Source organism: Macaca fascicularis, chromosome 15 (assembly GCF_037993035.2).
Source record: "Macaca fascicularis isolate 582-1 chromosome 15, T2T-MFA8v1.1".
Classification (NCBI taxonomy): Eukaryota; Metazoa; Chordata; class Mammalia; order Primates; family Cercopithecidae; genus Macaca; species Macaca fascicularis.
This window is the reverse complement of record NC_088389.1, coordinates 94,516,473-94,542,820: the sequence shown is the minus strand read 5'-3', so window position 1 is coordinate 94,542,820 and position 26,348 is coordinate 94,516,473. Positions and strand designations below refer to the sequence as shown.

The 26,348-nt window shown below is 42.3% G+C and overlaps 1 protein-coding gene and 1 long non-coding RNA gene across 4 annotated transcripts in view; one reads left to right on the top strand and one right to left on the bottom strand.

The window, feature by feature from the left end:
* Positions 1-26,348, top strand: part of SLC1A1 (solute carrier family 1 member 1) — a 91,803-nt gene that overhangs the window by 59,751 nt on the left and 5,704 nt on the right. Inside the window, exons 3-10 of one of the 3 annotated variants that reach the window (XM_005581801.5) lie at positions 5,643-5,735; positions 7,997-8,111; positions 9,702-9,744; positions 11,302-11,400; positions 16,470-16,654; positions 18,276-18,383; positions 20,344-20,466; positions 20,913-21,107. In XM_005581801.5, coding sequence (XP_005581858.1) covers positions 5,643-5,735; positions 7,997-8,111; positions 9,702-9,744; positions 11,302-11,400; positions 16,470-16,654; positions 18,276-18,383; positions 20,344-20,466; positions 20,913-21,107 — 961 coding nt within the window. Of the gene's footprint in view, positions 1-5,642; positions 5,736-7,996; positions 8,112-9,701; positions 11,190-11,301; positions 11,401-16,469; positions 16,655-18,275; positions 18,384-20,343; positions 20,467-20,912; positions 21,108-26,348 lie in introns of those variants that run through there. The other 2 variants (XM_074017543.1, XM_074017544.1) reach the window with 2 other exon arrangements.
* Positions 4,751-7,508, bottom strand: LOC135967443 (uncharacterized). The gene is made up of 2 exons (XR_010581582.2): positions 7,371-7,508; positions 4,751-4,831 (listed from the first exon to the last, which is right to left on the bottom strand). It is a non-coding gene; the product is annotated as an uncharacterized lncRNA (long non-coding RNA).

The window sequence follows — 26,348 nt, the reverse complement described above, 5'->3', positions numbered from 1 at the left end:
AAAACCCACAGTACCTAGTCTCTGCACCAGGGCTTCACAAAACATCTAGTTTTTCAACTGGATGGAGCAAATCCAGTTGTTAAAATTTCTGATCTGTTACAGATCAATAACCTTCATAAACCATAGTTAGAGCAAATTACTAGAAAAATTATATTAAAAATAGACATATGAAATACTAGCCCTATTTTTTTTTTTTTTTTTTTTTTTTTTTTGGAGGGGGTGGGGATGGAATTTCACTCTTGTTGCCCAGGCTGGAGTGCAGTGGCATGATATGGGCTCAATGCAACCTGCACCTCCCAGGTTCAAGAGATTCTCCTGCCTCAGCCTCCTGAGTAGCTGGGATTACAGATGCACGCCACCACGCCCAGCAAATTTGTGTGTGTGTGTGTGTGTGTTTTAAGTAGAGATGTGGTTTCACCATGTTGGCCAAGCTGGTCTCAAGCTCCTGACCTCAGGTGATCCACCTGCCTGGGACTCCCAAAGTGCTGGGATTACAGGCGTGAGCCACTACGCCCGGCCCCTATTTTTTATTATTACATTCAACAGAAATAAAGTTACTGTCCAATTACTATAAACATTTTAAATACTCACTGCTGATTTCTGTGCAGATGCCATCACACCTGCTTGGTTCCCTCTCATTTATCACCTCCTATAGGACAGCTTTCAGCTCCCAGGAGAAACGAGTTCTGATAGTGAACTGTAAAGCAAGGGGGTCCTTTAGACCTTGCCAGCCACCAAAGATGGGCTGAGAGCAAGAAACACAGGTGGCCATTGAGAGTGAAAACTCAGAAATAAAGTACAAATGAGGTTTTACTTGTCTGGGACTAAGGTGGGCCTGCTCTCTGATGTCCCGCCAGTAAGAGTCTAGTGCTTGGATTCTCATTCTCACAGTCAACATTCATTGAGCTAGACCACAAGTTCTCACCAAGACAATATTGTCCCCAAGGTAGCAAAAGCTGTTTTTATTTGGTGGTGGTGAGTTGGGGGAGAAAATCTTACTTGTTTTATGTAAAAAATACATGTATCATTTACTATATACATTTACTATATACACAGTTTGTGGTTTTAGAATTTCACAGGGGTGGTGATTAGGAAAAAGGCTTTGGGGGGTGGGTTGCACAATAGCAACAACAAAACAAGGTTGAAAAAGACTAAGATGTTACATATGTTCCCCTGTGGAGTCTTTTATGGCGAAAAGTGTTCTCGTTGGCTGCCCTGGGAACCAAACTAAACCACCATGTATAAGTGGTTTCTAAGGAGACTACCTGCTGAGTTCCAAGTTTCAAACCCACAAGTGGATCTTTGAAATGGGGTCATTTGTAAGGAGAGGATTACTTGTAAAAAATGCAGCTCTTTCTGTCCTGTAGAAAGCTTCAAGTACAAACATTCGTAGAGCACCTTATTTAAGGCACCGGGGGCCCAGTGAACAATAAGCTTCAGGCCTTAGAGCAATACAGTCAGTGCAGTAGATAGAACTACGTGCCAGGAGATTTGGGCTTAGCATCTTCCTTTCCCCTGCCCATGCTTGCAAGGCAAAGAACTTTTCCTGAATTTGATAATAGAGTTAAGCTATAGTTTGTTCATTCAACATTGTTGAGTACGCACTAAATGCTAAACACTGGTAGGGTCTAGAGACATTGGGTTGTCTAATAGGATAGCCATTAGCCACGTGTGGCTACTTAAATTGAGATTAATTAAAATTGGCTAGGTGTGGTGGCTTACACCTATAATCCTAGCAATTTGGGAGGCCAAGGTGGGAGGATCATTTGATTTCAGGAGTTCAAGACCAGCCTGGGCAACATAGTGAGACCTCATCTTTAAAATTTAAAAAAAAAAAAAAATTAAATAAATATATATTAACTAAAATGAAAACTCAGTTCGTCAGTCACACTAGCCACTTTCCAAGTGCTTGCTAACCATGTGCACTTTGTGGCTACTGCAGGGGACAGCACAAAAACAGAACCTTTCTGTCAGGAAGCTCTACTGGGCAGCGCTAGTCTAGAATTTTGTAGCACATGGATAGAGTCAATATGGAATAGTGGTTAAGAATATGGCCTTTGAGGTAAAACGTAGATTGGAATCCCAGCTCTACCACTCACCTTACCAGCTTTATGATTATATGGTACTTAGCCTTTCTGAGCTACAGTTTTGTCCTCTGTAAAATGGGCGTAATAATGCCTGCCTCCCTGGGTTATAATGAGAATTAAAGATGATGCATTAACATGCAGTCAGTATAGTGTTTATTGTCATTATCATTATTTGTATTATAATTATCATCCTCATCATTATTGATATTAGTGGCAGGTGGGGTGTTTACAACCATCCAGACAGACATTTTATGGTCATTAAGTTCTGTAATGTTCCTATTTACAGAGGTTTTCAAAGATTAGGCTGTTTCCCTGTATCTGTTCTCTCCCTCTATAGTGGTCACCACTCTTATCCCCAACAATGCATTATAAATCATGCAAGAGCCTGGACTTGGGGGCCAGCTCTGCCCCCATATTGATGACTAGAGAGGTAGAGGGTAACTATACAGTGGTAACTGTACAGAGGTAGAGGTAACTATACAGTGCAGAGAAGTATAATTGTTGATTTGAGTAAATATCTGATATATCCGGGAAAACGGTAGGATGGAGGTAGATTAGAGGAATGGAAAACAAAGGACCGTGCGAAAGTTACTGCAAGATAGTTGCTGTGCTCCAGGACAGAGGGGAAGCTGGATGTCTACTTGGGGATGTATTTGTTTAAGATATTTTCACCAAGATCTCATTATTATCAAGCCTTTTATTGCCAGCTGAGTCCTGGAGTACAAGCAGAGGCACCAGCCCATGGCCAAATCATTAAGACAAATTAAGACATATTAACATATGCTGGAAACAATTACCCACATAGATTTAATTTGTTTCACTGCTGGAAGAAAATCCTGAAAGAGCACCAAATACACCTCCAAGAACAGCTCTTTAACCGCTCTGTGACTCTCACTTGTCAGCACTTTAGGGGCTGGAATCTGCTTAAATTAGACATCTACCAAAGAAGGACAATATATCTGAAAATAGATCCCATATTAGGGCTACAGATGAGTTACTTGGAGTCTGTTAAGGTGGTGATTCTTTTTGTTTCTTTTTAACCTATGATTTTTGTTTGAAATAATTATTATAGTTATCAAAACGATATACTGAGCTCTAAAATGAAATAGGCACATATTTTATAATCATATAATATACTTAGCAAGCTTACATATTTGCATTATGATTTGCTCTTTAAGAGACCTAAACTAAACATGAGATAGTGAATTTGTTTCTAAATTTTGGCCTTCAATCTCTCTTGACTTTTTTGTTGTTGCTTGCCTAATTGTTACCTTTCGTTGTCTTACTGTGAGGAAAAGAAAGACTCTTCAACACAGCAAACTGCATTTTTCTCAAATCAAATAAAATCTATCATAAAAATTATTCTAGAATGTGACTATTGCAGTATGCCCATTATATGGCAATTGCACAATCTTTTCCCAGAGGTTGATGAATGGCCCCTTAACAACATTCTGGGGTGGCTGCTACAGAGGCCAGAGCACCTTCTCTCAAAATATTAACTTCCAAAGGAGCAATCAACAGCCAGAGAAATGGTGTGTTTAGAGTGAGAAATGACTTGTTCTGTCGTCATAATGGTGATCACTTCCTTGCAGATTTTTCCTGTACATCAAATATGTATGATTATATATGAGAAGCATAATCCCCCAGTCACTTAAAAAAAATGGATAGGCCTTTTAGTGTGGGAAATGAACATAAAAGTTACCTATGCATGCTGATAGCCATACAGGTTTACTGCCTTTCCCTTGGGGTTGCCTTGTGACAACTTCTTCCTTTTTCCTGCTACCCTGTACCTTAGGCTTTGCAAATGGTTATGGGACAACTCATGTGTGCTGAATATGCAAAATCATTTTCTATAATGATCCTTTGACTCAAAATATGACCCTCATTTTGGAAATCAGGCTGGGTAGTGTCTGAAACCTCCAATGACAGCTTGCTGAAAGATGATTCCGTTGTTTCTCAACTTGGCCCATTTCCCACGTCCAAGTCCAATTGGAGAACGGCTTTTGACTCCATTTATATGAGCATCTTTGACAGAGAGCAAGGGTTTCTGGCAAGCAGGGATGCCTGCCTTCCACCTCTAATCCAGCTGTCCTTGACACTCCAGACAGCCCTTTCAAATCTGGGCAACACTTAGTCATATTACTGGTAGCCAAGAACCATTTGAAGTGAGATCTAACCAAATGATCGTAAGTCTCTGACATTACCTGTGCCCTGGGAAATTATTTATTAATATCTTTCCTCTTTCAAATAGAAATTTTAAGATGTCTCACAATAAAAGCTATACACAATAAGGTTGTTTACACAGAAGCAATTTGAAAATCATGAAAAGAGGAAGGAAACACACTAACCAGAATGGATAATGACATTACTGTGAATTTGGCCCCAGGACCATTTAAAGATCCAGCAATAAGTGGATCATTAAATACATTCTGGTATAGCCACATGACAGATTATTGAGCCATTAAAATTATCCTCAGGGTGAGTTTGTAACAATGAGGGAAAATGCTTACAACTACAATATTAAGAAGAGAGAGGGTTCAAAACTATAAAATTCTCTCAGCTGTTTACAAAAAATTGAGAAAAATATTAGAAGAAAATTCACCAGAATATTAACTTGGTTGATGAGATGATGTGATTTTTGTTGTCATCTTTACCTTTTCTCCTTTTTCAGATAGTTATAATGAATGTATATTACTTTTATAATTGTATATAAACATTATTTTTTCCAGTTGAGCCTAAGCTTCCTGGAAAGGGCAGAAAGGAAAACTATCATGAGTTATATGATTTCTCAAGTGTTAAAAAAAAAAAAAAAAAAAAAAAAACTATCTCAGGCCAGGTATGATGACTCACACCTGTAATCCCAGCACTTTGGGAGGCTAAGGTGGCGGATCACCTGAGGTCGGGAGTTTGAGACAAGCCTGGCCAACATGGTGAAAGCTCATCTCTACGAACAATACTAAAATTAGCTGGGCATGGTGGTGTGCACCTGTAATCCCAGCTACTCGGGAAGCTGAGGCGGGAGACTCGCTTGAACCCGGGAGGCGGAGGTTGTAGTGAGCCAAGATCACACTACTGCACTCCAGCCTGGGTGACAGAGTAAGACTCTGTCTCAAAACAAACAAACAACAACAACAACAACAAAACGATCTCAGATCTTCAAGATAAACTTTTCCTAGATAACTGAATTCCAAAGGAGGTTTATCATAAGGGATGTTGAATGATATAATACAAATCTTGGTAAAGTTCTTACTGCAAATGTGGGAGGGGGACTCCTTATGATCATTTTCTGACCAACTCCAAGAAGATCTGAAGGCAGGGCACTCCTGGAGGTCAAGGCTGTGGGAAGCTGCCTGCAGGGGAACTTGCACCTGACTGGGCTTCCCTCTTTTACATCTGTTTGGAATTTTGAAGTGTTGCTTTTGCCGATTGCATGTTATTGCCCATTGTCTGTAGATGAGAACACCTCTCAGCTCTTTATTGCACACCTTGAGGATTAAATTGCGGGAAACCTGTCTTTTAAAATTAATGTAATTTGGTTTCTGTCTCGCCCTTCAGGTGTTGCTGCACTGGATTCCAACGTATCTGGAAAAATTGGTCTACGTGCTGTCGTGTATTATTTCTGTACCACTCTCATTGCTGTTATTCTAGGTAATATTTATTTCTGAATCCTTATTCCTCTATGTAATGGTAATTTTTTTTCATTCAAAAAGTAGTTGGTGGCCAGACGCGGTGGCTCAGGCCTGTAATCCCAGCACTCTGGGAGGCTGAGGTGAGCAGATCCCTTGAGGTCAGGAGTTTGAGACCAGCCTGGCCAACATGAAAACCTGTTTCTACTAAAAGTACAAAAATATTAGCTGGGCATGGTAACATGCACCTGTAGTCCTAGCTACTTGGGAAGCTGAGGCAGGAGAATCACTTGAACCTGGCAGACAGACTTCAAAGGGAAAACTTTATGGTACTTTGACAATACTACTTTCTGATTAAAAAAAAAAAATTGTGTGTTAAGAAAAGCTCAACTATTTTAAAAATATATTTTTTTTAAATTAAAAAGAGACGTGGGGAGTCTTGCTATGTTGCCCAGGCTGGTCTTGAACTCTTGGGCTCAAGGGATCTGCCTGCCTCAGCCTCCCAAAGTGCTGAGATTACAGGCATGAGCCACGGTGCCTGACCCTAACTACTTTTTTTTTTTTCGAGAAGGAGTCTCACTCTTGTCACCCAGGCTGGAGTGCAGTGGCATGATCTTGGCTTACTGCAACCTCTGCCTCCTGGGTTCAAACGATTCTCCTGCCTCAGCCTCCCGAGTAGCTGGGATTACAGGTGCACACCACCATGCCCAGCTAATTTTTGTACTTTTTTAGTAGAGACAGGGTTTCGCCATGTTGGCTAGGCTGGTCTCAAACTCCTGACCTCAGGTTATCCACCTGCCTTGGCCTCCCAAAGTGTTGAGATTACAAGCGTGAGCCACCGTGCCCAGCCACTTACATAATTCTTAAAGTGGATAATTGGTCTATAATAGTGAAGTTGAGTATAATTATAAAATATTTCCAGAAATATAGCATTTTAGTGCATTTCACATAGTAACAAGAGCTAACAGCTATCCTTGTTAAGCTATCCTTGTTAAGGATAAATCCCACTTGTAAGAGGGAGAAAATTCTAGTAAGGGAGTAGCTGCTCTTATACCTTTAGCATGGTTTTTTGAAGAATGCTTGGTCTTTGTAACCCTGAGTGACATTTTAAGAAGAATGTCCAGAGGGGGAAGACAGAAAGAGCATGTACTCAGATGTGGCAGCAGCTCGGCCCTTGTAGCCCTGCTTCAATAAGCTGATAAGAAGAGGTGGGATGTGGTGAGGCTTTAATGGTATTAGGCCAAGGGACCCAGGAGAGCCTGAACTCTGCCATAAAACAAAACCACATCATCTCATGAGTTTCCTGAGGAAGACAGACACAGAGAAAAAATAGCAATGAGAAGCAAGATCCTGCTCTCTTATTAGCTGGAGGCATATAGCCCTTCTACAACCCTGAGAGAGGAAAAGAGTGAGCAATGCCCACTCATGGCCCCTTATTGCCCAGCAACTCCTCCCACTAGCAAAACGGACCCATTCAGCATACCAGAGCCCTACCCCTTGGATTACCATTGCCTCCTCTTGAGGGAGGAGCAATAAGGAGCATAAGGACCTTTTTCTTCTTCACTTCCCTCCAGTCAAACACCCTCCAATGTCTTGGTCTCTTCTACAGCCTCCCACCTTGGCTTGGACACTCAAGTGACAGGAACCCATTACTTACCAAGGCCACAATGGTGATGTCAGATGCTCTGCCATGTAGACAGTTCTTCCTTACAGAGAGATGAACCTTCTCTCCCTATAACTCCCATCTATTTGTCCTCATTCCACCCCTGGAACAGCATTTTCCCACATGACTGCTTTCGAGATACTTGAAGACCTATGGTGTGGAAGGAAGGCAAGGCTGGTTTTGTATTATCAGGAGGATAACCAGCATCTGTGGGTAAAAGTTGCAGAAAGACATCAGATGCATTCTCTGGGCTGGAAAATGGATCATCCTTACCCTAACACCTTCCTAGGCTGATCTTGTAAGTTCAAGAAAAAGAATATTCTCATCAGCAGGTGTTTCCAGAAGCAATTCTGGGATGCAGCCCCTTCATTTTAAACACACATGCACACACACACATGCACGCAAGCACACGGAGTTCTTTCTGCTTACTCATTTAAATGGAAGAGTAATTAAAGTGGTTGCTGAGATTCCAGAGGAGGCTCAGCATTTTGGCTGGACCTCGGGGTCCTCCCCATCACACTATTGCCTGGTATAACCATGCCCACTGTTCTAAAGGTACTAGCTGTGCCAGGTGCCCTGGAAGGTTCCTAATGCTCTGTGGACACTGTTCTTGGCCACAGGTATTGTGCTGGTGGTGAGCATTAAGCCTGGTGTCACCCAGAAAGTGGCTGAAATCGACAGGACAGGCAGCACCCCTGAAGTCAGTACGGTGGATGCCATGTTAGATCTCATCAGGTGAGTGTCTTGCCACAAGGTGGCTTCAAGGACATGCAACCCTATAGTAGCACAAGGCCTTGTACGTGGTTTAATATTCTGCTGTTACTCTATTGAAATTTTTAATAACTTTTGAATTATTGTGCACTTTCATTTTGCTCAGGAACCCACAAATTACATAGCCAGTACTGCTTGCCAAGTCTTGGTTCCAAGAGGGAAGAGAAGAAACAGGCTTCTGAATCAGGATTTAGGATGAACAGAAGTGCAGATACATGTTCCAGAGAGATGCTGGGATGGATTGGTAGTCAGTTCTGAAGCGCACTTAGATAAATCCATTTTTTAATTGTACAGGAGAAACTCTCTTATTGAAAGCAACCAGAGCTGTAAATAGGTCAGTCAATAAAAAATACCAATTAAAGCAGAGACTCGTAAAAAAGGACATAAGATACACATTACATATTTTGTTTTCACTTAACACTTAGTGCATTTATTCACCAATTGTTTGACATAAAGTCAAGGTCTTTTCTTCAAGTTTGTTAGCTCATGGTAATTTCTTAAAGTTTCTGTTGCGTATACAGCCCTTATAAATGTATCATCTGCAAGTTCCAGATAAAGTTTCTGTAGAACAGAGCACCAAAACCTTTGGACATTGCAAAGAAAGCTGAGTGTAAATCTTTCCAGTTTTTCTTTTTAATTTCAATAATCTTCCCATACCTAATCTAACCATAAAAATCTTAGTCACTGGCCTTTACTGAGTTTCCAGGCATGTGGCTTAGATTTTATAGAAACCATACCTTCCTTTTTATGCTCCTATTTCACTGGTTTACATAATATGAAATTCAGTAATTATGATGATATTTGCAACTGGTATAAAGAATTTGGGAACAAATACAATGAACCCATGGTAAGTGTATTAGTCCATTTTCACACTGCTATAAAGAACTACCTGGGACTGGGTAATTTATAATGGAAAGAGGTTTGATTGACTCACAGTTCCGCATGGCTGGGGAGGCCTCAAGAAACTTAAAATCATGGCAAAGGCAGGGAAGCAAGGCACGTCTTACATGGCTGCAGGAGAGAGAGCAAGGCCAAAGGGAGAAGTGCCATACACTTTCAAACAACTAAATCTTGTGAGAACTCACTCATGATCACAGGAATAGCATGGGAGAAACCACCCACCATGATCCAATCACCTCCCATGAGGCCCCTCCCCTGACATGTGGGGATTACAATTTGACATGAGATTTGGGTGGGGACACAGAGCCAAACCATATCAGTAAGCATACAACGTCATTGATGAAAACAGAAATGTTCAGAATATTAAAGAATAAATAGTCTCTTGACTGTGAGTGTCCATTTTACCAAGGAGAGCAAGCATGTCAGTTACTCAGTGAATCAGTTAAGTGATAGTTGATTAGGAGAGCTTTCTATACTTGGGTGAAGCGCTGCAGGAAAAAAGAAATCTCAATACATGAAGTATTCTGCAAAGGAGAGGCCAGAAGAGAAACCAGAGTACTAGTTTTATATTATACTCATTTCTACCAATATATTAGGTATGACAAAACAATACTTTTTGCCCTAACATAATACTGCCTTTCATGTCTCCAACAGGAATATGTTCCCTGAGAATCTTGTCCAGGCCTGTTTTCAGCAGGTAATATTAATTACTTGTGCTCTTAAGTTGCTACCCTCTTCCCATTATCAATTAAAAAATGTTTTTTTCTGCTGTGATTCAAGAAATGGAATTAGCCCCGCAAAAATGGCAGCAGGACGTACACCTGTGACTGGCCGAGTTTAAGGTGATGTCTCTATTTTGTATCTAGCCTTTCTGGCTCACAGTAAGGTGCATGCCACAATTTACACTGCTTCCTCTTCCTTTATGCTTTTCCCCCCAAAAGGGCTCAAATGGTACAAGTCAGAAATCTGTCAAATAATGAGTATTTTAAAATGTGGCCTCCAGTACCTATTTTTGGAGAACCATGGTATATTTGTATAGAAGTTTAAACTTTCTACAGAAAAAAGGTAGCTCTTTATCTCCTCTTTGCTTTTCCTCTGGTATTAGAACCCAGGATCTAACCCTCCTGGTGTGGTCCACATCTGGGTTCACAGTCTTCTCCTTAATCATTGTGTCCCAGACAGGTGTGGAAGCTCAACCTGTAATCCCAGCACTTTGGGAGGCCAAGGTGGGAGATCCCTTGAGCTCAGGAGTTCCAGACTAGCCTTGGCAACATGGCAAGACCATGTCTCTAAAAAGAAATAATAAAAAAATCATTGCATCCCCATTGCTGGAGCTCTACAACGTAGTGTATCAAAGCCATGATTTTTTTTCTATAGGAAAATTGAACAATCTCTTCACTCCATTTACTTCAAGGCTTTCCCTCCTATTTATTTAGGTGCTTTAAGACAGCTGAGTCCATCACAAACTGCTGTATTCATTTACATAAGTTACATGAACAGAGGCTTCTGTGTATACCAACAAAAATGGCAACTCTGTTGCTCTCTGCAGACCTCCACGAGGGACAGAACCTCCTCTATTACAGCGGGGCCTTTGCAAATCAGTCACAGTGGTTGTTTGTAAGGTTCTCGGTGTTGGCAGAGCCTTGTAGGGGGAACATTTATGCCTGGTGTAATAATATACTCACTCCTTCTTAAACCCCCATGTGGAAGCTCCACAGAACCAAACAGGGCTGAAAGAAGAGAATTCAACAGCAGTATCACTGAATAGCCCTAAGGGGACTGTTGATTTTGGAACAACCACATTGTTAAACCTTTCTTGATGCTTATTAAAGTCGTGGTGATGTTATCAAAGTGATGAAGTGTTTTTGCTCAAATTAAAAATAATTTATTAATTAATAAAAACAAAAATGATTGACAGGAATCCTTACAGAGACTGTCTCTGAAAGCACCTGCAGATCAAGCCTGTACTTTCTTTTGTATTATTCCTCCATCAACTTGTCGCTTATTGTGAAAGTGAAGGAACATTTTGACATAAGTGAATGGTGATTGTGGGAGTCAGGGGTTTACATTTCTGCCTTGCTTTTAGTTCCAAAACCTGATGGGAGGTACCATTGACAACTGGAGCCAACAGAGGCATTGGAGGTAGATCCCTTCAGTGGCACTTGTTTGACCAAAATAACATGTTCCTGTGATTTAGTCTCAAAAGCTTAAAAAACATTTTGTTTGCTTGTCCTTGATTTTCTCCAACGTGCAGTACAAAACTAAGCGTGAAGAAGTGAAGCCTCCCAGAGATCCAGAGACGAACATGACAGAAGAGTCCTTCACAGCTGTCATGACAACTGCTATTTCCAAGGTACCATTCTTGTTTCCTGTTCCTCTTCCCCAGGAGACAGGCACTGACTCATGACCAAGTAGGAAATACAGTCAATCCTCGTCATTCACAGAATCTGCATTTGTGAATTCACCTACTTGCTAAAATTTATTTGTGACCCCAAAATCCACACTTATGGGGCTTTCGTGGTCATCCACAGGTACATAAAAAGCAGCAAAATATTTGAGTCACCCGACAGGCACGTTCCCAGCTAAGGTGAACAAAGTTGTGCTCTGCTTTCTTGCTTTGATTCTCATACTGGAAACAAGTGTCCATTTTGCAGTGTGTTTAGTATCATCTTTTTTGCATTTTTGTGATTTTCCTTGCTGATTTTGCTGTTTAAAATAGACCAGGCAGGGTTCAGTGACTCACGTCTGTAATCCCAGCACGTTGGGATACCGAGGTGGGAGGATCACTTGAGCCCAGGAGTTCCAGACCAGTCTGCACAACATAGTGACACTTCACCTCTAAAAAAATGAAAAATAGCCGGGTATGATGGTGCACACCTATAGTCCCAGCTACTTGGGAGGCTGAAGTAGGAGGATCGCTTGTTTAGGGATGTCAAGGCTACAGTGAACCATGATTGAATCACTGCACTTCAGCCTGGATAGCAGAGACCCTGTGTCAAAAAATAAAAAAGGACCAGGCTGGGTATGGTGGCTCACACTTGTAATCCCAGTACTTGGGAGGCCAAGACAGGTGGATCACTTGAGGCCAGGAGTTTGAGACTGGCCTGGGAAACATAGTGAGACCCCATGTCTACAAAACATCTTAATATAACCCAGGTGTGGTGGCACATGCCTGTAGTCCCAGATACTTGAGAGGCTGAGGCAGGAGGATCATTTGAGCTATGATTGCACAACTGCACTCCAGCCTGGGTGACAGGGCAAGACTCTTGTTTCAAAAAAAGTAAGCATCATGTTGAAGTGGTCTCCAGGGTTCCTAAGCACAAGATGTTCCTAAGGCATTTGATGTGCCTTAGGGAGAAAATTTGTGCTTTAGAAAAGCTTCATTCAGGAATGAGTTATAGTGCTGTTGGCTGTGAGGTCAATATTAATAAATCAACAATCTATATGAAACAAGGTGTCTGTAAAAGAAATACAACAATGTTATATATTGATTGTTTGCTGAAAAGGATGTGTCCAAGGTTCCCAGAAACATAACCCTGCATTTCCCCCAGGAGCAACGGTTCAGTATTTGCTAATGCAGTGTTCATGGGCACTTTACAAAACATAATTACCAGGAATAGAGAGAATCGACCACAAAGAGCAAATAAATGAGCCCTGTTGCCTCTTCCTCTCCGGGTCTGCTTACAGTAGAGCTGGCCATCTCTAGGAACTGCTGTAGATTTGTCAGATACATAAGCATGAAATGCAGGTCCACAATTCCTAGTCAGAATCTCTCTGCCCAGATGTAATTCGGAGTTCAGAGTTTCTCAGACTTTAGAACGGCCATGTGGTGTATGTACTGCATATTATGCAACCTTCGTAAGTGAGAAGGGCAACAACATGCCAGAATCAACCACATCAATGTTTTTATAACAAACTCATAAATATTCTGCCAAGGAGAGAAATGAACCCTTAGTAGCCAGTAGCCTCATCTCAGTTTAGGATAGGTTTTGCTGCCAAAAGAGTTTGCTATAAACTTATCAATAAAATCCACATGCTTTGAGAGCTTTGGGGATTTCAGAATTGGAGATCAGAATGTGTGGGCCTGCAGTGGTATCTTTGTAAGCCTGTAGTGATTTCTCCTGAATGTTCTCTCAACTTCACACAGGAAGGAATGATTTAAGGAGAAAAGGAGTATTCATTAGACTTAAGAATTCAAATTAAATAAACTACCATTGGCTCCCTGCTTCCTACTGCAGAAAGCCTTAACTCCTCTGACCGGGTTCAGAGGCGCTGCGTGACCTGGCTTCTCTCTAGTTTTCACAACTTACTTCCAGTGGGCGCCTCTCTTCTTTCCAGATCCACTTCCTCCATCACTCTTTATTCTTGCCTTTTGATGTTGTTCCATAAATATTTTCTGAGCACCCTCCATACCCCAGGCCCTGCTGGGCACTGGGATTATAATGGTGAAAAGACAGACGCCAGGCCTCTGTCCTCATACAAAGAATGATGAGTATTACAATCAGGAAGAGTGGGATGTTTGGGGGGCATTCAACAAGGGTTGTTAAATTAGTCTGGAGGCCGTAATGAATGAGCAAGAATTATTCAAGCAGGGTACAAAGGCCTAGTGCATGATCATTTTTGCCTTTGCTTGCCATCTTTTTGAAACATGCTTTTTCTCCTGGCTGCTGATTCCTCAGCCATAGTTTTCCCTAACTTCGAAACCCTCATTCATGTCCCACTCTCCATATGACACTTGTATCTCATAGTTTGGGTGCACAATTAATTACATACCATCCTGCTATTATTGGCTCATGCTTCTCACAGTCTTGTCTCTCCAACTGAATCTTTTTTTTTTTTTTTTTTGAGACGGAGTCTCCCTCTGTTGCCCAGGCTGGAGTGCAGTGGCCGGATCTCAGCTCACTGCAAGCTCCACCTCCTGGGTTCACGCCATTCTCCTGCCTCAGCCTCCCGAGTAGCTGGGACTACAGGCGCCCGCCACCTCGCCCGGCTAGTTTTTTGTATTTTTTAGTAGAGACAGGGTTTCACCGTGTTAGCCAGGATGGTCTCGATCTCCTGACCTCATGATCCGCCTGTCTCGGCCTCCCAAAGTGCTGGGATTACAGGCTTGAGCCGCCGCGCCCGGCCATCTCCAACTGAATCTTAAGACCTTATGCTATAGCCATTGCAGTAATACTCTAGCTTTGCCCTAAATATATGTTTGATCATAAGTAAGAAATGACTGGTAGCCCAGTGGCTCCTCAACATAATTTTTTGTTTGTTTGTTTGAGATGGAGTCTTGCTCTATCACCCAGGCTGAATGTAGTGCTGCGACCTTGGCTCACTGCAGCCTCCGGCTCCCAAGTTCAAGCAATTCTCCTGCCTCAGCCTCCCGAGTAGCTGGCATTACAGGCGCCTACCACCATGCCTGGCTAATGTTTGTATTTTTAGTAGAGACGGGGTTTCACCATGTTGGCCAGGCTGGTCTCGAACTCCTAACCTCAGGTGATCCACCTGCTTCAGCCTCCCAAACTGCTGGGATTACAGGTGTGAGCCACCGTGCCTAGCTAACATAATTCTTTACAAACCTAGCTGGCATCACTCAGTTATCTCTCTATAAATCTCAGGCTATTTGTACCCAGGATAGAGTGAAGAAATTAAGCCAGGCATGGTGGCATGCACCTGTAGACCCAGCTACTTGGGAGGCTGAGGTGGGAGGATCACTTGAGCCCTCCTTGAGGAGTCTGAAGCTGCAGTGAGCTATGATCATGCCACTGCACCCCAGCCTGGACAACATGAGACCCTGTTGTTTAAAAAAAAAAAAAAGTAAAAACGAATACATGATTCACAGTAGTAAGTATTTAGCTAATTTTTGTATGTCTAAAATCCTACCAATGATAGACTGGATAAAGAAAATGTATACATATACACCACAGAATGCTATGCTACCATTAAAAAAGAACAAGATCATGTCCTTTGCAAGGGACATGGATGGAGCTGGAGGCCATTATTCTTAGCCAACTAACACAAGAACAGAAAACCAAATACTGCCTGTTCTCACTTATAAGTGGGAGCTAAATGATGAGAACACATGGACACATAGAGGGGAACAACACACACTGGGGCCTTTCAGAGGGAGGAGGGTGGGAGGAGGGAGAGGATCAGGAAAAATAACTAATGGATACTAGGCTTAATACCTGGGTGATGAAATAATCTGTACAACAAACCCCCATGACACACGTTTACCTATGTAACAAACCTGCACATCCTGCACCGCATGTACCCTTGAATATAGAAGTTTAAAAAAAAAAAAAAAAAGAATCCTGGCTGGGCGTGGTGGCTCACACATGTAATCCCAGCACTTCAAGAGGCTGAGGCAGGCAGATCACCTGAGGTCAGGAGTTCGAGACCAGCCTGGCCAACATGGCGAAACCCTGTCTCTACCAAAAATACAAAACATTAACTGGGTGTGGTGGCGGATGCCTGTAATCCCAGCTACTAAGGAGGCTGAGGCAGGAGAATTGCTTGAACCTGGGAGGCGGAGCTTGCAGTGAACTGAGATACCACCACTGCACTCCAGCCTGGGCGACAGAGTGAAACTGTCTCAAAAAAAATAAATAAAATAAATAAATAGGCCAGGCGCGGTGGCTCACGCCTGTAATCCCAGCACTTTGGGAGGCTGAGGTGGGCGGATCACGAGGTCAGGAGATTGAGACCATCCTGGCTAACATGGTGAAACCCCGTCTCTACTAAAAATACAAAAAAATTAGCCAGGCGTGGTGGTGGGCGCCTGTAGTCCCAGCTACTGGGGAGGTTGAGGCAGGAGAATGGCGTGAATCTGGGAGGCGGAGCTTGCAGTGAGCCGAGATCGTGCCACTGCTCTCCAGCCTGGGCAACAGAGAGAGACTCCATCTCTAAATAAATAAATAAATAAATAAATAAATAAATAAATAAATAATCCTATTGGTCATCCAAGACCACAGGCATAAAGAATGTTACTGTGCTTCATTATCAGGGTAAAACAGATGGTAAAAGTGTTCACACTGGTAAGTACTTTGTACTTCCTGCATTATTAATTCCTGTCTTTTTTAAGCAGACTCCAAATGTAGCTAGTAGTTAAAATGACCCTGAAAAGCGCCTTGATTCTAAAATTCATAATAAAAATATAAACCGTTCCAGAATAAGAAATCTTTATAAGAAATATTCAAATATGGACTTGTTGAAAGAAGAGAAAGCATGTTAACTTCGGGGAGCAAGGGTTAAGTTTGTTACATGCATAGGTGTTTTTATTATTGTTTTTATATTTTCTATAGTTTTGTTGACTCTGCCTGGGAGATCACCAGTTTATTATGTTTGGTCATTGTATCTTCTCATTTCCAAACCTGTGCTTTCTAACAAGATTATAATCATGAGTCAATATGTTTTCTTGGTTTTGATCCACAGAACAAAACAAAGGAATACAAAATCATTGGCATGTATTCAGATGGCATAAACGTCCTGGGCTTGATTGTCTTTTGCCTTGTCTTTGGACTTGTCATTGGAAAAATGGGAGAAAAGGGACAAATTCTGGTGGATTTCTTCAATGCTTTGAGTGATGCAACCATGAAAATTGTTCAGATCATCATGTGGTGAGCAGACACTGTTTAATGTCATTTTGCTTCCCCTGACAATTCTGTCCCCTCAAAATTAGAAGAGGTTTTATGTTTCTCAACTGACCTCATGCTAGAGAAGTTGGACATTTAATATTGAGCCCCCAGAGTATTTTGTGGGGGCTTTCGTTGCTGTTGGTTGTTTTTGTTTTTGAGACAGAGTCTCACTCTGTCACTCCAGGCTGGAATGCAGCGGTGCAATCCCGGCTCACTGCAGCCTCAACTTCCTGTGCTCAAGTGATCCTCCCATCTCAGCTACCTGAGTAGCTGGGACTACAAGCATGTACCACCATGCCTGGCTATTTTTTTGTATTTTTTGAAGAGACAGGGTTTTGCCATGTTGCCCAGGCTGATCTCAAACTCTTGGGCTCAAGCAATCTACTCACTTCATCCTCCCAAAATGCTGGGATCCCAAGTGTGAGCCACCACACCCAGCTACCACTAGAGTATTAAATAATTCCACATATTACCCAGGAGTTAGTTCATGAACAAAAGTCTAGCTATCAACCATTGTCTTTTCCCTCAAAGCCTTGCGAGATCATCTTACACCCAGTCAGCCTTCATGTAAGAAGCAATTCTTTAAAAAATGATTAGAAGGAGTTCATTGTATGTGAGAACACAAAGTGCTTTCCCTATTGTGCCCCATGCAAAAGTGAGTTTCAAAATATTTATAACTGGTACAGCATGGGCACTAACCCATCTGAATGAAAGCTGCCATCCGTGAGCATACCAGTGACACCACTTGAGTGTCTGCCCTGTCCCTGGAAATGCCAAAAAGTCCACCTTTCTTAGGAGGCATCTGCCTTACTTACCTCATATTTAATTGGTTCAACATTATTTAATCCAAAGTGTAGATACGGACAGTGATGTCTGACTGTGGTGTAAAGGGTTCAGTAAAAATGGACAGACAGGTCACTTAATACTGCAGAAACCTCAGCTTCATCATCTGTTAAAAAGGATAATAAAACCTACCCCCAGGGATAGGAGAAGTACATTAAATGAAATGATGCACATAAAATACTTTCCCTAACGCAAGATGTAATGAGAGCTCCACAAATAGAGCTATGATGATCACTTCCAGTACTAATACTAATGCCTCTGTTGCTGATACCTGGGAAACAGATGACCATGGCTAGAAAGAGCCGTATTTGTCAGTGAGGATCAAGCTCAAGTGAGATCTGCAGATATGACAATCAGCAGGATATATATGCACTAGGAACATGGCATGAGGTGTGTGCCCTCATCCACAAATTCTGGTGGATTTCTTCAATGCTTTGAGTGATGCAACCATGAAAATTGTTCAGATCATCATGTGGATCTATTCAGATCAACAAGAACCACATGTTCTTGCCAAGTTTGCAAACTATCCTGTGGTAGTTTGGATGGGTAGAATTTAAGGTGCACATAGGTACTGAAAACTAGAGCCAGTATTGTTCACCCAGGACTTGAAACAGCTCTTAGCTTCAATTCTGCATCCCGTGCTCCACCAAGCGAGCATGCCAAGCCGAGGGTGCGCACACTGGCCTGTTCCTTCCCCACCAACCCAGCATGAGAAAACACTTGCTGACGGAATCATGCCTCTGTTGTGCTTCCTTTCCAGTTATATGCCACTGGGTATTTTGTTCCTGATTGCTGGGAAGATCATAGAAGTTGAAGACTGGGAAATATTCCGCAAGCTGGGCCTTTACATGGCCACAGTCCTGACTGGGTATGTCAGACTCAAGAGAAGAGACAGAAAGTTCCTTTAATCCAATAGGATGGCCACTGGGAGGTTGGGTTTCAGTTGGTTAAAACTGGCTTCTCCCCTATGTGCTGGGAAAGATAGGGTTCAGAGATAAGACAGCAGGGGGAGGAGGGCTGCCCTTTAACAGCTATACTGTAGGTGGATCATGCTGTGCTAATTGTCAGCTCTTGGCAGAACAGCCTGGACCAGGCTTTGTCACTGCCTTTATTGGTTATGTTAAAATAATTTTTTAAAACAAGAGAGAAACCCACTTGTAGCCTCCCTTGGCTCTCTCCTGGCCTTCATTTCCTTAAGAATGTAAACTAGCCAGGCAAGTAAGAATAGCCTCCATGCACCTTGAACCTGAAAGAAATTAGCAAGGGCCTAAATGAAATCAGACTTGAGCAAGTAGGAGCAGGATGGCTGTTGGTTCAAAGCAGGGGCTGTTAACCACCACCATGGCCTGCACCATCAGAGTGTCAGAGAGGGTGCCAGGAGAATCTCGAGGCTAGGAGGAATTGTGCGGGCCTTTTTAGAAGCCATTAAACAGGAAGGCAGTAGGGGTTGGGTAGTTTGCATATTTATTATAGCCTAGCTATTGAGGTGGGATAAGATATGAATGGTGCCCCTGGACACCTAGCCAGGGGCAGAATATGTCACATATGCTAAGAAATATAGACTAAGGGAATAAGTAAATATTATTGATTTGACTCCCACAAGTCAATACCTACAAGCACCCAACTTGAGCAATCACCTCACCTATTGGAACTTGATCGTATTGGAGATTTCCAACACAGCACATTTGGTTCTTAATCTGTTTCCCAAAAACACAGCCCTGCCAGCCAACACAGAGGTAGATTTGGTCCCTACAGTGTGAGGACCATGGTGCCAAGGGAGGCGGGACCTCCACCTCACTGGAGGCCACCCTGCTGTAGGGCTGCTGAAACAGGCAGTGCCAGGGATTGTGTCTCAGCAGTGATGTGGCTGGGGTGTTTGAGCTGAGCCATTTCATAACCAAGTTCTGCTGGTTTCTATTCTGTCACCCCAGCTAGGTGTCTAATGGAAAACTAAAAGTCAGTTCCTCATGGTTTTTAGCTACAAGCTCTCTATCAAGAAGATCCTCTCTCCAGACCTCCAGGATCTGTAATTTTGATGACCATTTCCTATTATTTCAAACACACATAACTGATCTGTAGACTGTAAGCTGCCAGTTACGTATATATCTATCTGCCAAATGAGTCTCATTTCTTAAGCCCCCTAGTTCATGTAACCTGTGTATTTCCATGTGAAATAAGGAACAGTTTGAAAAGGCAGGAATAATAAAGAAAAGAAAGTCCATCCCAAATTATGGCTGTGGAATAGCTGAGACTTTTTTCCTTACTGTAAATCTGACTTCCCTCTTAGACAGTGGGTGCCACCAGCAAGACAGCAGCTTGGTGCAAGGAGTGGAGGGGGTAAGGACTGAGCGCTGTGATAAGAGGTATATGAGGTATAGTGTAGTGGTGACATAGAGGGTACAAAGGAAAGAAGGCTCAGCCCTACCTGGGGAAGTGAGGGAAGGCTTCCTGGAGGAAGGGGGATGCCTAGCTGAGTGTTAGAGGAGAAGAATTCAGCAGCAACAGAAGGAAAAAAGGGCATTTTTGTGCATGTGGCAGGAATAGCACACCCAGGGGTGTGGCAGCATGATATAATTCTGTTCTGTGAAGCCTTAAATTTGGATTCAGCTACTGGCTTTGTCATTAACTCTGACAAGATGCTTCATTTGTTGAGTGAGCCTCTACACTCTCATACATGGAATGGGGACGTATATTCCTGCCCTACTCCCATTTCTCATTGGGCCATTATGAAAGTCAATTTTATAAATTAAAAAGATGTTTGATAAAAGGATTAAGTGTGGGGAGGTGGTATTATCTTTGAAACTTTAATTTCTCTTTCTTGTTTACAGGCTTGCAATCCACTCCATTGTTATTCTCCCACTGATATATTTCATAGTCGTACGAAAGAACCCTTTCCGATTTGCCATGGGAATGGCCCAGGCTCTCCTGACAGCTCTCATGATCTCTTCCAGGTAAACAGAAGAGGGGTTTCTGGAAGAAGCCTCCAGACTCAATGTCATCAACTCTCACCTCACTTTACAAAACAGACTCCAGCTTGCGGTTTTTGTAGCTGCCTTTGAGAAATGGCCTCCATATTCTCTGTCCCTGGCCCTGAACACATTGCTTCACGCTGTTGCATATTTCCTGCCCTCTTAGCATGGCCTGCAGCTCAGGAAGGGGTTATGGCATACCTGGGAGCAGCGGTGGGCACAGCACCTTCTGATTCGTGGACCTGCCTAAAGGGCCAACATGCTTTGGATCCTTTCTTTCATTTTGTTTTGTTATTTTCTTTACTTTTCTTGACAAGATTACCCAAAAGGACCCTTTATTTACTTTTTGGAAGAGAGGCATGGCTTCAGGCAGGGACTGAGGACCAGCATTTCTAGACCATAAGTTCCTTTCTCTTTTTATCACACAGTTCAGCAACACTGCCTGTCACCTTCCGCTGTGCTGAAGAAAAGAACCAGGTGGACAAGAGGATCACTCGATTCGTGTTACCCGTTGGTGCAACAATCAACATGGATGGGACCGCGCTCTATGAAGCAGTGGCAGCGGTGTTTATTGCACAGTTGAATGACCTGGATTTGGGCATTGGGCAGATCATCACCATCAGGTGGGGCGTGGTGTCACATTCATTGTCATCGGTGATATGGGGATTACTGACAGTAAAAATGGTCCGTGAAGGGACACCAAGAATGTCCCAGTGATGAATTCTTTTTCTTGATCTACAAAGTACCTTCCCAAGATTAAATACAACTATATCCTGGTATGCAAGATTTCTGCTTCGGGGTCTGGGTAGCCAAAGCCATCACCTGTGCTCGGTTTACTGAAGCCAGTAGGATCTAGGCACAGGCCAGCACAAAGACTCAAGGCTGAGTAAGGGCCAGTCCCTGCTTTCAAAAGATCCCTGCTAGATTGGGATGCACATATCCAAATGAATGCTGAAGACCCTGATGAGGGATGTAAGAGAACTCTGTATGGTGTTCACAGAGGACTCCAGAGAGGGAAGGGCTGGTTCTAGCTGTGAAGGTGAAGGATGGCTTCCCAGAGGAGGGGAACATTTAGCTGAATCTTAAAAGAATAGGAATTTAGCAGGCAAAGGAAGAAGCTAAGAGCATCTGGGGTGGCAGAAATAGCTTGTGATGCAGCCATAGGCTAGTTACAGCATACAGATTTCTTGCTATGGCTGGCATAAAGGATACAATGTGGAGAACATAAAGGAATGAGGAGACAGGGGTCATGTCATGAAAGGTTTTGTACGAAAAGTTTGTGGAAAGTTCTTAGATGCTTTGTCACATTGTGGACATATTTGCATTTTATTTATTTATTTATTTATTTATTTATGTTATGCTTTGAGATGGAATTTTGCTCTGTTGCCCAGGCTGGAGTGCAGTGGCACGATCTTGGCTCACTGCAACCTCCACCTCCTGGGTTTAAGCAATTCTCCTGCCTCAGCGTCCTGAGTAACTGGGACTATAGACATGCACCACCACACCTGGCTAATTTTTGAATTTTTAGTAGAAATGGGTTTCACCATGTTGGCCAGGCTGGTCTTGAACTCCTGACCTCAGGTGATCCGCCCACCTCAGGCTCCCAAAGTGCTGGGATTATAGGTGTGAGCCACCGCGCCTGGCAGATTTGCCTTTTACAATGATAACTGGCAATATGGCAGATGTATTGGATGGGAGCAGGGACCAAATCTAGGAAACCAGTTAGGAGACCATTGCAGAAGTCCAGGCAGGGTATTAGAAGGCACTGACACTGAGGTTGGAGAAGAGCTAATGAATGGAAGAAGCATCAGCTGGATTCAGGGTGAAAAGCAAGGGAATGCTAGGATGACTCCCAGGATTGGTACATGATTCCAAATTGGGGGGTGGGGCTTACCAGAACAGGAACTAGTGTAAGAGAAGCACATATAGGTAGGAAAGATAAATAGTTAATACTTTTTGACACACTGAATTTGAAATGCCTTTAAGACTTCTAGGTGGACACATGCAATGAGAAATACAGGTCTGGCTGAAGATACAGACATCAGGGACATGAGCTTAATGATGGTCTTCAAATGTATGAGTCACAAGTTATTGCTTGTATTGGAATCACAGCTACATCATGATTAGCTGTGATCTTGGGCAAGTGACTTGAATTTTTAAGCTCCTGTTTTCTCATCTGTAAAATGAGTAATAGTACCTACAACTTATTCAAATAGTGGCAATTAAGTAAGATGCATATAAAATGCTTATAACTGTGCCTATGTAGTGAGCACTCAGTGAATGTTGAAAGTGGATGACATGACGTAGGGAGAGTTTGTAGAGAAGAGAAGGAGATTAAGGACTGAGGCTTGGAAAATCCTAATACTAGAAGCAGGTAGAGAAGGGAAAACCCAAGAGGCAGAGGGAGAAGGACAGAGAGATGGGAGGGAAGCCAGTAAACCTTGGTATCATGGAAACCCAGAAAAGAGAGATTTTCAAGGGTGAAATGGTCCACAGAGTCAGATGCTGCAGAGAATTCTAATGAAATGAGGATAGAAATTGTCTGCCCAAGTAGATGGTAGAACTGTCATAAGTGGATTTTGCCAGATTTGTTTCTCTAGGACAGCACTGTTTAATACGGTAACCACTAGCCATGTGGCCCACTGAATTGGATAGCACAGACATAGAATGGTTTCATCATTGCAGAAAGTTATTTTGGATAGCGCTATGTTAGAGTAATAGGCTGGGATTAGAGTTAACCTGAAGACTTTTGTTCAGTTTAGAATGGAAGTTTAAGACTAAACTGGTCCCTAGGCCTGCTCAAGGTTGAATCTGAACTCTTTAGAGTTAATTCATTCTTGTATCCCCAGCCTAAACATAAATTCTAGGCATAAAATCAGAGTTTGTTAACTAACAATGTTCTAACACAATGCATTTTTTAAATCCTCCCCACCCCTAAATCGCGAAGTATTTCTGTTGGCTGAAGACAAGTGCAAAATACACCATTTGGCACACCAGCTGGAGAACTATCCCAATGCCGTGTAATCTATAAAAAAGTGTTAGTGGCTAAAGAAGCCTGTGCCAAAGAGATTGAGTAAAGTCATGTAATTATAACAGCAGAGAGTATGTCAAAATTGAAACCTTGAGTCATGCCTGAGAAAGTTTCTGCTCCACAACCACCCCTGTGCTTCCAACAGTTGTTACTTTTACATTTCCAAGGGTTTTTTCCCACTTCCCTCACCCTGGCATGTGGAACCCAGTCTTCACTGAACTGATTTCCAAGGAGTGGTTTATGAGGTGCCAATTCTTTTGTGTATTTGCCACTTTATGATGAAATCCCTCCCTCTTTTTTGGTTATAAGTTTTCTAGATCCTTCTAATCATTTTTTAACCTCACTGCCAGAGGAATGAACGCTGGGCCTAGAGGCTAGTCAATTCACATTAAAGCCTCTCTCCCTACTCTCTGGTGTGTTCTTAAATCAGATTTGCTGGTAACTACTGGCCCAGAACCAATAACAACTGTGAGACCCAAAGTAATCATTCGCTTAAAATTTAAAATCCTCACTGGCTCTACATGGGAAATAATAAAGGTTGGTTTTACTTGACAGTTACCGTTATAGTTCACGTAACTAACGGTTAAAGAGATTTTTAGACCCAAAGTATATTTCTGTGGACTGGATGTCAAAGAAACATAGGTACTATCTACCCAAAACATACCCTTTTGTGGCTTTATCATAATACTCAAAGGTTACAACTGATTGAAAATTGGTGTGAGTACACGTGTCAAAATGAAAAAAAAAAAAAAAAGGATAAATTGTCTTATAAAAATAATTAGGGCCAGAAGCGGTGGCTTACACCTGTAATCCCAGCACTTTAGGAGACCTAAGTGGGTGAATCGGTTGAGTCCAGGAGTTCGAGACCAGCCTGGGCAACATGGTAAAACCCCATGTTTACCAAAAATATTCTAAAAAAGAAAAATTAGCCAGGTATGGTGGCATGTGCCTGTAGTTCCAGCTACTCAGGAGGCTGAAGTGAGTGGACTGCTTGAGCCTGGGAGGCAGAGGTTGCAGTGAACTGAGATGGCACCACTGCACTCTAGCTTAGGCAACAAAGTGAGATCCCACATCAAAAAAAAAAGAAAAGAAAAGAAAAAGAAAAAAGAAAGAAAAGTAAAGCTAATCATACAGCAGGGCGCAGAGGCTCACACTTGTAATACCAGCACTTGAAGAGGCCAAGGCAGGCAGATCACTTTAGCCCAGGAGTTCAAGACCAGCCTGAGCAACATGGCGAAGCCCCACATCTCTACAAAAAATGCAAAAATTAGCCAGGTGTTGTGGAGCGCACCTGTGGTTCCAGCAACTCAGGAGGCGGAGGCAAGAAGATCACTTGAGCCCAATAGGTGGAGGCTGCAGTGAGCTGTGATCATGCCACTGTACTCCAGCCTGGGCGACAGAGTGAGACCTTGTCTCTGGGGGAAAAAAAAAAAAAAAATATATATATATATATATATATATATATACACACACACACATATATATATATATACACATATATATATATATAAAATAAAGAAGAAAGATAATTATAGGATTTGGGGCCCAGAAAGAGCAGAGAGGAAAAAAGGTAGCAGTAGTAATAGTAGTAGTAGTTGTTGTTATAATAGTTGCTGTTCTGGTTGCTGCAGTAGCAGTAGTAGAACACTAATTGAACAAAATGCTTTTCTTTTCCTGGTAAGCACTGCCACTATCATCATGGTAATTAAAGTACATTCCAACATGACTTTTAATGTAACTACATTTGAAATGTCTCAGTGTTGTTATCTAATGGAGTATATGAAAAAGTTATTGCTGGTGTGTAATAAACTCTCCATAATTTAATAAAAAAAAAACAAAAAAACAAAAAAACAAAAAATAATACCAGTGGTGGCAGCGACAATAGCAATAGACGAAGCATTAGCAGCAACTACTGCTGTTGCAGAAGTAGCAGCAGAAATGGCACATTTTTAATCTTCTTATTTGTTTTTTGTTTTACTTTAAGCTCTGGGATACATGTGCAGAACATGCAGGTTTGTTACATAGCTATACATGTGGAAATGGCATGTTTTTAAGCATCTACAAGTGCTATACCAGATGCCTTACATGTATTAACCTCATTTAATCTTCCCAGCAGCTTGTAGTAGACATACTGTCCCCATCTTACAGGCAAGGAATTGAGATTCAGAGAAGTAACTTGCCTAAAGAAATGCCATCAGTGAAATGGTACAGCCTAAAGTACATCACCCAGGTGTGTCTGACACTAAAACCTGTGTTCCCTCCAAGTCACAACCCATCCTTCAACCCGTTTAGAGAGCCAAGTCCAGTGGCTGGTCCTAAAACTAGGCCTCAGTGTGAGGAAAGAACTTTGTGCCACTGATATTTATGTTTTCTTCTGTGGAAATCCTCTAACTCAAAGTAGAATATGTTCAAGCAGCAGGAGTAGGTTTTTATATTATTTTCTCCCATCTGAAGGTTCATAGTTCTGAGTTTCAGACCAATGCCAGTCAAACAGCCGTAGTCTAGCAAGCAAGGTCAAGGCTCAAGGACAGAGTTTTCTTGGAGTAAATGAATTTTGAGTTTCAAGCCCAGCCTCAGGCTATAGCAACATGGATAACTGTGACACCTCAGGGTTTCCAAGAGGGAGCAGCTGGCATGGATACAAATCACTTCTGACAAAGAAAACCTGTTGATGCATTCCATTTAAATTTTTTTCAACCAGCATTAAAATAATCTTCGGCTTTCCAAAGAGTGATTATGTCAGAAGAGATCCAAAGGGTTATAGAGGCCAGAAACCTTTGAGACTGAGGCCTGAAACCTTTGGAGTAATTGGTACAGCCCCAGAAATCTCTAA